Below are 12403 nucleotides of genomic sequence, written 5' to 3'. Positions count from 1 at the left end.
CCTAGAAGATCTACACGTGTCCTTCCTTACACACTTCTCACAACGATGGCTGTATCTCCATGGGGCATCTCCTCTGCTCATGTAGTCTTTATCATAAATGCTTTATTCTAAATTCTCTGTCGTAATGGGAATATGGTTGTGCTTTTCAACTTATGAGAACAAAGTGTGGGGGATGCTAAAAGAGGGGAGTCTGGCAGCTGGATAGTCTCTCTAAGTCCTAAGCAGAATATTGCTATAGAATGTGCCACCTCAGGGACATTTTAGCATCTTAGGACAGGGCCGGGTCACCCTTATTGGCGGTTTGTTCTTTGGGGCCCACTTTAAAGGAATCTCTAAGTGACCTGGTAGATTTGGGACAGGAAATGGAATCTGGTAGAGATTTGATGACAATTTGTATTTCGTCCCTTGATGGGGCTCTTGGTGTTCATTGGCATGATTGCCAGAAATGCAGCTTCTTCCTGGAGAGAGGGTAGGGGACCGCTTCCCCTGGTTGTGTTTCTACTTCCTTTGGTTTCACTCTGTTGCCCTCTTGTCTCCTGTAGGCTTGGGGACCAGTTCTACAAGGAAGCCATTGAGCACTGTCGGAGCTACAACTCGAGGCTGTGTGCAGAGCGGAGCGTGAGGCTCCCCTTCCTGGACTCGCAGACTGGGGTGGCTCAGAACAACTGCTACATCTGGATGGAGAAGAGGCACCGAGGCCCAGGTAAGTCATGCAACTCCCAGCATGCACAGTGGCTCCAGCTTGGAGGACGGAGTACTCTGGTGTTTGGGAGTCCACACAGCTGGGCTGGGTTGGGAGTTAGAAAAGCTATACTCACAGTGGAGAAATTTAGCTATGCATACAGTTTATCCAAGAGACCAGACAAAGACGATGTGAGGTATTTATCTCAAAGAAGTCCAATGAAAGCAGTCTTTTTCCATCTTTGGGTGTTGGCTAGAATCTGTAAATGTGTTCAGCTGTGGGTGAGGCTTAGTTTTGTCATCAGAACTCTGTCCCTGAGGCTCATCATCTGTGAAGTGCGGATAATCTTAGTATTTACTACACGGAGTTTATCAGGATTAAATGAAAATATCTATAAACAACTCAACATATTATATGCTCTAAAATGCTGGATATTATTGTTGTCATGACTGTGATCTAATCTTCTAGGCTTCTAAGAATAGAATAAAAACCCAATGGTGTAGATTAGGGAGACAGCTAGCTCTAGGGACGCACTTTTCTGTGGTCATATTTATTTATGTTTAAATTTGTGTGTGTGTACATGTATGTGTTTAGACCTCTTTCCATGTCTTCATGGGGTACATGCATGCATATGTGTGTGTGTGTATATGTATGTGTTTATACCTGTTTCCATGTGTACGTGAGGTGCATGCATGCATGCATTTTTGTGTGTACATGTATGTGTATATACCTGTTTCCATGTAGGCATGGGGTGCATGTATCTGTGTGTGTGTGGGTGTATGTGCACACGTGTGCATGCATGTACATATATGTGTATATACCTGTTTCCATGTGTGCATGGGATGCATGTATATGTGTGTATGCAGTGGGTATGCATACACATGTATGTGTATGTACTTGTTTCTGTGTGTGTGTGTGTGTGTGTGTGTGTGTGTTATACATGTGCATGCAAGTGTCTCCCTTAATTCGTTGTTCTTCGTCTTGTTTTTTGAGACAGGGATTTCACTTTTACCGGGAGCTTGCTGATTCAGCTTGGCTGTCTGGCCAGCGAGCCCCAGGGATCTGCCTGTTTTTGCCTCCCCAGCACTGGGATTAAAAGTGTGTCCATTTACATGGGTTCTAGGGATTGAACTAGGGTCTACGCTTCCATGGTAAGCACATTGCTGACCAAGCCATCTTTGTAAAACCTCTCCTTTAGTTTTGGTAGGGTCTCACATTTACCCCAGGCTGATCTCAAACTTTATATGGAGCCAGTGATGACCTTGAACTCCTCCTGATCCTCTCACCTCTACCTCTTGGGCTGGGATCTGTAGGCCTATGCTGCCACTCCTGCCTCTATATGAGTATAATAAACAACCCTTTTCTGTTGTTTTGAAGAGTTTTATATTTATGTAAAACTCAGATAATGGCAAAGAAAACTCAGATTCCTCACGCCAAGCTCCACAGCAGGCAACTGTCTCGTCCTCACCTTTCTCCCGACTCTGGATGATTTTGAAGTAGATCTGGGACAATGCATCATTTCACATATAAATACTCTGGACTTAATATGTCAAAACCATTGGGTGCCCTGGGACATGCCTGTAATTACAGTCGTTAGGAGGCTGGGACAAGAGGATTGCAAGTTTGAGGCTAGCCTGGGATACAGGACAAGCTTCTTCCTGAGAAGACAAAGAAGACCAAGTCCGTCCAGGATTTCTCTGTAATTAAACGGTCAACATTCATTTCTCCTGCTACCTCTAGTGTGAGACAGGGTCCAAACAGGATTCCTGCATTGCAACTGTATCACGGCTCTTAGAAATCTGCAGGCTTTTCTGACACTCTTTCTCCCTTGTCTGTTATTTGTTGAAGAAACTGGGTTGTTTGCACTGTAGGGTTTCCCAGAGCTCGGATTTGCTGATTGGCATCCCCATGGTGTTATTGCTGTGAATTAGTAATTAGGTCTGGAGACTTATTTAGTCAGTCTCTCTCTCTCTCTCTCTCTCTCTCTCTCTCTCTCTCTCTCTCTCTCTCTCAAGAACAGTTCACGTAGTAGGTTGGGCTTTCACCAGGAGGCTCATGCAGTCTGGTATCTCCCTGCACTCATGTTATCAGCCCTTTGTGAGAACCATCCAGATTCTTATTCCATTAAAGAGTTGCAACACACACACACACACACACACACACACACACACACACACACACACACACACAAACAAAAAAAACCAAAACCAACCATCCAAAAAAACCAATGTAACATTTGATCAGAGGCCATGGTGGTTTTTCATTTATTAGTGCTACAGCTTCTGTAGAGCAAAGCATCCCCTCATTAAAACTTTGTCTATTATGAGGTATAGCTGACAGGAGATAAATGACGTTTCCCCTGTATTTGTTTATCAGTTTTTGGAATAATGAGTTGGCTCCTTGGTCTTGTCCAAAGTTGATCAATGTGGTTATTTTAAGTGCTATCATGAACTCGGACTTAAGCCTGTTTGGTGCACTTTAACCCACTGTAGCCATCATTCTGATTGATGCTTACACCGTCCCATCTTCGGCCAGGAGGGCTTTGGAAACAGCTTCAGTTCCTTCTGATGGCTTCCTTGCCCTCCTGATATTGGGACAAATCGATGTCGGCTCACCCCGTGCACTTCCTGCCTTGGACCTAGATGGAATTGCTTCTCCTAGGAGCCCTGGCTTCTTGTTTTTGTAGATGTTCAGAAGCTACCATCTATGCTTCTAAGTTTCTCATGATTTCTGTGGCTTTTCGGTCAGCATCCTATAAAGCATGACATTTTTAAGTGACTGCTATTGAATTATACTATTTCCTAACCAATTCAGCTTTAAATAGTTTGTATTTAACTGTCTTTATTCTGTATCCCTTTTCTCAGAAATTCAACACACACACACACATACACACACGTGCACACATGCACATATGTACTACACACACGCACATATACATGTATACAAATGCATGCATAAGTACACACAACACACGTGCATGTGCCCCTGAGCCTGGATTGAATGATGTGGACACACTTGCTGCATCACATGCAGAGCTCACAGTCCACACAACAGTGTTACAGTGACAGCAAGGCTATTCATAGTAAGATTATTGGACGGGGTCTAACGTTTTCTCTTTTTGCATTTTGTATGTCTTATCCTCCTTAGGCTGTGGTGTCAAGCCACTGTGCCTTAAAGATACTTCAGATAGTCCTCTGTGTTGGTTGTGACAGTGAGTCTTCTACATGGGTGGATTTATAGGTTTCATTTTGGTTTAACTTATTAAGGATTGCTCTGTGTCGAGGTTTCATAGACTTTCTTTTCTTAAAATTAGCCTCTCATGTTGAGTAACTGTATACCTCCTGGGAATTGAACACAGAATAGAGAATGCCTTTCTGTTTTTCATTCTCTTTCCCTGAAGATCACACCAGAAGTTCATAGTGGTAAAATGTGTGTGGGAAGCTCTTGCCATTCTTTATTTCTTTATTATTTAAAACAATTTTAAAATGAAAGTATATTTCAATTATATTCTCCCCTCCCCCAAGCCCTTCCATATCCTTTCCCCCACCGCACCCTGCCATCTTTAAGTTCTTTCTCAAAGAAATGGACAAAACTCTAAGACAGCAACAAATTCCTCAAACCAAGAAAACAAAATAAAATACCACCCAAAAAGAAATAAAACCCCACTAAACTATAACCAAATAAATGCACACACACACACACATTTACACACACACACTCACACACACACACATACACACACACTCACATACACACTCACACACATATACACACACACAAAGATGCACTAACACACACACTAACACACACATACACACATACACACATATACACACAGATGCACACAACATACACACACACACATACACACACACTCACATACACACATACACACACACGCACACATATGTACACATACAAACACATACACACACATATACATACACACTCACACACATGCACTAACACACACACTAACACACACATATACACACACAGATGCACACACACATACACACACACACTCACACACTCCACACACACACCACATACACACACATATGCACACACATATACATACACACTCACATACACACACACACATACACACACAGATGCACACACACACACACACACCACATACACACACACCACACACACATACACACACGCACATGCACACATATGCACACACATAGACACACATACACACATATACATACACACTCACACACATACATTAACACACACATATACACACACACAGTGGCACACACACATACACAAACACACTCACATACACACACACTCACATACACACGCACACACACAGATGCACAATACATACACACACTCACATACACACGCACACACAGATGCACAATACATACACACACTCACATACACACACATATGCACACACACACACACACACACACACACACACAGAGAACTATGGAGACTATTATATGTTGTTCAGCTATTCTTCAACATAAGATTTGCCCTGGAGTGGTTGATATACCTAGTGCCACTACATTGAGAAAACTTGATTTTCCTGCTTTCAGCAGGTATGTGTGATAGTTGTTAACTCTTACCCTAGTGTATAGGTAATCATTCATTCATTCACTCATTCATCCAGTCATTCAAAAAATATACAAAATAATATATAAGAAAAGACAAAAACTATCCTACTGAAATCGACAAGACAAACCAACAGAAGGAAAAGAGCTCAAGAGAAGGCACAGGAATCAGAGACTCATTCATTTACACACACAGGAGTCCCCTAAAAACCATAAGCTGGAAGCCATAGTACAAGTGCAGAAGACCTGGTGTAGACAGGAGAAGACCCTGTGCATGTTGCTTCAGTCTCTGAGTTCACATGAACTTTGCTCATTGATTTAGAGGGCCTTAGTTTTTCTTCATGCACTCCCTGCCCCACCCCCCAGCTCCTACACCCCACCTCCATGGGGTTTCCTGGAGATCCTGTCATTTTATCACATGTAGCCAACACTACAATCAAGATGGGAAACTATTTCCTCAGTGCAAAGATTGCTTTCATACAGCTCCTTCATAGCCACACCCAACCTTTCATCTCATCAAATCTCCTTACCAGCTTCATTTATAAACTAGCTGTCCTCCTGAGCAGTTAACTCAGTTGGTTAGATGGTGATACTAATAAAATAGCTAAATTAAATATTACCTCTCTACTGAAGAGCACACCAAATCATCAAACACAATTTCCAGTAGTTGAAGAATGTGGTAAGGGTTAGAGTTCCTTCATCGAGAGCACGTTGAGTTTTCCTTCATTCCCAAGGAATACTTTGGCTAGGTATAAAATTACAAATTGATAGTCTTTTCTGAGTAACATTTGAAAGACTTGCCATGTCTTTAGATGGTTAGTGATGAGAAATCTGCTGCCTGTCACATGGTGCCTCCCTTGTATGAGAAGTGTCATTTCTTTTCACTGTTGTCAAGGGTTTTCTTTGCTTTGTCTAATGTCTTTGTGTCTTGGAAATAAATTTGCTCAGATTTATTCTATTTAAAGTTTAGCTGGAGTTCTGGGCCTGTCAGATTGTTTTGTTTTTGTTTTCGTTTTTTCTCCAAGTTTGAGAAATTTGTTGGCAATCATTTCTGCCCCATTCACTTTCCTTTTGGGAGTCCAACAGCACACACGTTGGATCTCTTGTTACAGCCCCAGAGCTGCCCTCTTGGCTCCCTAGGCTCAGTTTTTTGTTTAAAAATTTAAACCCTCATTGTTACGCGTATGGGTGTTCTGCCTGAATGAATGTGAATACATCATGTGTGTGCAGTGTTTGCAGATGCCAGAAGAGGGCACTGGATCCCCTAGAATTGGAGTTAGACAGTTGTGAGCTGCCACGTGGGTGCTGGGAATCAATCCAGGTCTCTAGAGAGCAATGGCGTTCTTAACCTCCAAGCCATCTTTCCAGGCCCCCCCTTCCCAGATTCTATTCATTTTTGTTTTTCAATTCCTCAGATTGAACAATTTCTATAATTTCTCTTATTTTCCTCCTTTGCATTCTGCTGATGAGCTTCATTCATGGGGAATGTTTTACTTCTTTGATTACAACTGTTCATCTCAATTTCCTGTTTGGTTTCTTGTATCTTTTGTGTTTCCTTTTTCTATTTTTCTTTTATTAAAAATAGGATGTTTTCATACAGTATATTTTGATTTTGGTTTTTTCTCCTGGAACTCCTCTGAGATCCTTCCCCACCCTTTCTCTGTCCCGAATTCACATTCTTTCTGTCTCCAGTTGGAAAACAAACAGGCATCTAAAGAATAATAATAAAACAAAGCAAGAGAAAACATGAACAAACAACCAGGAATAGGATAAAGCCAATAAACAACAAACAAACAAACAAACAAAAAACCAAAACAAAGGAAATGCATAAGAAATACAGATAGATGCCAAGACAGCCACGTTCGTACAACGCAGGAACCCCATAAAACCTCAAAACCGGAAGCCATCATCTGCATGCACAGGACCTATAAGATTAAAAAGGAAAGCCTTCTGGCGGTGGTGGTGCATGCCTTTCAACTCAACACTCAGGAGGCAAAGGCAGGTGCAGCTCTCAGTTGAGGCTAGCCTGGTCTACAGAGTGGTTCTAGGACGGCTAAGATTACACAGAGAAACTGTGTGTGTGTGTGTGTGTGTGTGTGTGTGTGTGTGTGTGTGTGTGTGTGTGTGTGTGCTCTTGTGCATGTGTGTGTAATTTGATGAGATTTGGCATGTGTGTACACATAATACCACCAGCAACATTCTAAATAATGAGCATCCACAGCCCTACCAAGTTCCTGAAGTTCCGTTAGTCGTTTGTTTTCATCTTTCTGCCTCTTCTCCCTTTTTCTTGGGGGCGAACCACTGATTTCTTCCCATACTGGAATCAGCCTCTATGTACTCCATCCTAGAGGTGGCGGTGTGTACGCTCCTTCACTTGGTATAATTACTCCAGCCTCATCCATGCTCTCACACGTGTCTGTAGCAGCTCCTTCCTTTGCCAGGTAATGTCCTGATGTCCGGCCGTCACCCTGTTTATGTTCATTCGCCTGCTGATGGAGGTCTGGATGTCTTTCTGGTTTCTGCCTGTTATTAAGGAGGGCTTTTGTGAACATCTGTGTTCGAGTCTTTGCATAGACATGTGCTTTAATTCTTCTGGGGCAAACAGCTCAAACACTGACTGGCTAGATCACAAAGAAGGTGAACACACACTTAACTTTTTAGGAAATTGCCCGGCAGTTTTCCAAAGTAAAGTACAGTCTATTCCCTCCTGCCGTGAGTGAAGGCTTCATTGCTTATTCTCTCTCTAATGCTACACATTGTCAGTCAAGAAATCTGGCCATTCTGGAGATGTATAATGATACTTACTATAGTTTTAATTTGTGTTCCCTTAATTAATGGTGTTACTGATAATCTCTATATGTGCTTTTTTGCCATTGAAAGCAAACTGCTCTTTCCATATCCCTGTTCAACACATCTGGTCAAGAACAGATACGTTGTTCTCTTCACACTAGCAACTGTTTGATTCCCATTGTTACTCCCTGCCTGTCCACAGTTTAACTGGCCTCTGACATTCTCTTTACCTGGAGAATCATCAGACCCTTCAGGTGAAGGGTCCAGTTTTCCAAGACTGCCTCATTTCATGAGCCAACTGCAAGTCCAAGGCTGTCAACCCTGTTTCTGACCTCTGAATACAAATTAGAGTTCCTGTGATGCCCTTCAGATTTGGTCATTTGCTAGAATGGCTCACAGAACTATGAGAAACAGTTTCTCTACCTGGACCTGCAGCTTACAAAGGAGCCACCTCGGCCATCTCCATCCCCTTGGCTCTTCTCTCTGCTCATCTCCATTCATTTGTAATCGTCAGACACGAAGGATCTCTCAGCGACCTAGTTGGTGGGGGCCCAGATCAGTGCATAGCTCAACCCTCCCTGGAGAAGCTTCCTCTTGGAGTAGATGATTGATTAACATAGAGACCCACAGCTAGGCAGTGTGCCAAAGGAGAGACTCTTCCCCTCAAGGTTCAGGGGTGCCTATGGAGGAGATGGTGGAAAGACCGTAAGAGCCGGAAGTGGTAGATACCTTTAAGGAAACGGCATTCCCCAGACATAACAGGGAAGACGGACATATGAACACGCAGAGGCTGTGATAGCATGCGTGAGACTTGCACAAGCTCAAACCTGAGGGAGGGAGGCTGGGCACAAATTCCCACCCTCAACCAAGAAGTTATTTGAAGATAGCTGCTGGGAGAATGAAAATCAGTCTTCTGCAATGGACTGAATGGGTCTGCCAGCCACATACACCCCGGGGCAGGCCCTATACTCAGAAGGGGGAAGATGACCAGTACAAATGAGGCTCCAAGGGTTCTCGGTGGCTTCTTTTTCTTCTTTTTCTTTTTCTGTTTCTTTGTTTTTCCTTTTGAGACAGGGTTTCTCTGTGTAGCCCTGGCTGTCCTGGAATGCACTCTGTAGACCAGGCTGGCCTCAAACTCAGACCTGCACTTGCCTCTGCAGGGATTAAAGGTGTGCACCTCCACTGCCTGTTGTTGTTGTTGTTGTTGTCGTCGTCGTCGTCGTCGTCTTCTTCTTCTTCTTCTTCTTCTTCTTCTTCTTCTTCCTCTTCTTCTTCTTCTTCTTCTTCTTCTTCTTCTTCTTCTTCTTCTTCTTCTTCTTCTTCTTCTTCTTCTTCTTCTTCTTCTTCTTGTCTTGAGAGAGAAAGAACATAAAGTTGAGTGGGTAGAGAAGGTGGGGAGGATCTGGGGAAAGTTGGGAGTTGGGGAATAATATAAAAGCATACTGTATAATATTTCCAAAGAATAAATACACAATAAAAGAGAAAACAGTTACTAAACAAATGAGCTCTGTGGGAGAGGCAAGGGGTGACGGGTTTGCCATCTCTAGCTGTGACAGTCCTAGTTCCTCTGTGTGCTCACCAGCAGGGTGCTCTTCATCTCCCTGGGTCTCTGTGGTCCCTTCGCTAGGTGTACATGGATGATTAGGACACTGATTGTTAGTGATCTGCCTTTTCTTGTCAAGGAGGTCAGAGGTCAGAGGTCAGAGGCTGAAAGTCTGGAGGAGACTGGAAGCTCCAGCCTGATAATTGTGTGTTTGGTATCCCTGGCGACACTCCCAATCCGAGGCTAGACAGAAGAAGCCTCCAATCAGTGGCGATCTTATTAGTGCACAGAAGGACCCTTAGGGAATCAGAGAAGGGGGGACTAAAGATACTGTGTTTCTTATTATATTTCCCACTATCACAGGGTCAATCTGCTCATCTGCTCCTTGCTAAGATGTTCAACATTTTTGTCCATTTAAAGATTGTTGGATTTGGGTGCTTATATAGTAAGTCTCTCTCTCTCTCTCTCTCTCTCTCTCTCTCACACACACACACACACACACACACACACACACACCCAAATGCTTTCTCTCAATCTCTGATTTATATTTTTGTTGCCTTAACAGCCTCTTTCAACAAGCAGAACAGTTAAATATTTTTGTGAAACCCAATTTATCACTTTTGTTCTCTTATGAATTGGGCTTTTGGCAGTACTTGGGAAATTACTGCCTAAATGGTACAGTTTTTTCCCAGAATTTATAATTTTAGATTTTATTTTGGTGCTATAATTTGTACAGTGCAAAGTATGAGCTAGTTTATTTTTGCAGATGTTTCCTTCAGTATAATTTGTTGAGAAGACTAGCCGTTTTTGGATTTCCTTTGTATTTTTATCAAAGGTGAGCTGTCCACATGTCTGTGGTCTCCCTCCGGACTCTGGGTTCTACTCCATTGTTCTTTGTGGTTACTCATTATGTAGTTTGCTAACACACCTTAAAGCAAGGTGGTGGTGCGCTGAGTGTGTGTTGCACACGTTATAATCCCGTACTCAGAGGCAGATGCACGCACATCTCTATGAGACTGAGGTCAGCCTGGTTTAAGTATCGAGTTCTGGGCCAGCCAGGGCTACATAGTGAGAGTCTGTCTTTAAAAAAAAAGAGTTGCTATATTTATCCAAATTTTTTCTCAGATACTTTTTTCTATCCCAGGCCCTCTGCACCCCTGTTTGGATTTTGCTGTCTGTTAATTTCTACGAATCTACACCTGGGACAGTGGACACTTCACTGCGGAGTCCGCGGAGTCCTCTAAGCACATCTTCCCGCGTGCTGTTTAAGTTTACTACTGGTGATTGTAGTTGTTTCGTGGAAACTCTTTGCACAGACTGAGGAGCAATCTCCACAGCCCCTGAGAGTTTTAAAAAATGTAATGGATTTGGTATTTTTAAAATGCCTGTGGAGGCTCTCTTGCTCTCCTGCTGCTCTCTTGATCTTGCCTTCTTGTCCCCACTCTCTCCCCATTCCCCAACATCCCTCTCTCCACGTGCTCATGGCTGGCATCTACTCTTCTCTCTCCCTCTCTCTCTCTCTCCCCCTCCCCCCTGCCTTTCTCTGCCCCTACTACCCTCTCAACTTCCCTCCCATGTCCTGAATAAACTATCACACACACACACACACACACACACACACACACACACACGCCTATTGAAATTGTTTGTTTGTGTGTGTGTGTGTGTGTGTGTGTGTGTGTGTGTGTGTGTGTGTGGCTTGTTAACACGGCGAGTTGTGTAGCTTGGTTTTGAACATCCCACTAACGCTGCCCTCCTGGATCAGCGTTACTTCCTGATGTATTTCCTGGCTGTGTTACTGGCTTCATGTCACTAAGGTTTTATTTGTATTTTCTCTCTATTTGAAGAGATGCTGGCCTATGGCTGTTGTGTGATGCTGTGTCTTGGTTGGGTACCAAAGGATACTTCATGTAAGGAGTCTGGGCAGATTTTTTTCCCCTTCCAAATTTCTGGAAGACTTTATCTACAGAATTGGTATTGTTTTCCATAAATGTTTCACAGCATTTACCAGTGAATCCATTTGGACCTGGTAATTTCCTACGAATGTTTTCGAACTATACATTTAATCTCATAAGCAGACATCGGGCTATTCAGGTTGTCAGTTTCGTCGTGGGTAAGCTTTGTAGTCTGTCTATTTGAATAAGCTACTTAAATTAGTTGTACATCATTGCTCACAGGGCCCTGCGGGATGGCTCAGCATACCAGGGCCTGTGCTGCTGAGTCAAACACTCTATCCTGGAGTTCTATCCTGGGATCCCTGTGGTGGGAGGAAAGAAAAAACTCTGTATGTTGTCCTCTGACCTCCATACATGAGCCATGCACACACACTTGTGTGTGCACACACGCATTATCTAGAAACAAACAACCAGAAAAAGTTGCTCAGAATATTATTGGAGTTTTAGTACATGTAAAATTTATAGCAGTATTTTCGTATGGTAGTTTTATTTTCCTTTTTACTTCTGACTAGAGGCTTTTCATTTTAATTTTTTTTAAAAATAGCTTTTGGTAGAATTAACTCTCTCTTCTTTCCTCTCTCTCTCATTTTTTTTAAAAAAAATTTTAATTTCACAACAATCTCATGTAACCCAGGCTGGCTTTGAACTCATTATCTAGCCAAGGATAATCTTGTACTTTGGATCCTCCTGCCTTTACTTCCCCAGGGCTAGGATTATCGGTGTTCTCTGCCATGCCTGATTTATGCTTTACTGAGAACTGAATCCAGGGTTTCCTGTACACCAAGCAAACACTCTATCAAGTGAACCACAACCCTAGTGCCCCTTACTCTCTGCTTTGAAGACAGGGTTTTAT

At 42.9% G+C, this 12403-nt stretch overlaps 1 protein-coding gene across 4 annotated transcripts in view; it reads left to right on the top strand.

The window, feature by feature from the left end:
• Dpf3 (double PHD fingers 3) overlaps positions 1-12403 on the top strand; it is a 274033-nt gene that overhangs the window by 118730 nt on the left and 142900 nt on the right. For all 4 annotated transcript variants that reach the window (XM_032908086.1, XM_032908088.1, XM_032908089.1 and 1 more), the window contains exon 2: positions 543-703. In XM_032908086.1, coding sequence (XP_032763977.1) covers positions 543-703 — 161 coding nt within the window. The remainder of the gene's footprint in view (positions 1-542; positions 704-12403) is intronic.

Source organism: Rattus rattus, chromosome 7 (genome assembly GCF_011064425.1).
Source record: "Rattus rattus isolate New Zealand chromosome 7, Rrattus_CSIRO_v1, whole genome shotgun sequence".
In the NCBI taxonomy this organism is placed as follows: Eukaryota; Metazoa; Chordata; class Mammalia; order Rodentia; family Muridae; genus Rattus; species Rattus rattus.
Note: the sequence above shows the minus strand (reverse complement) of the source record. Positions and strands in the feature narration are given on the sequence as shown.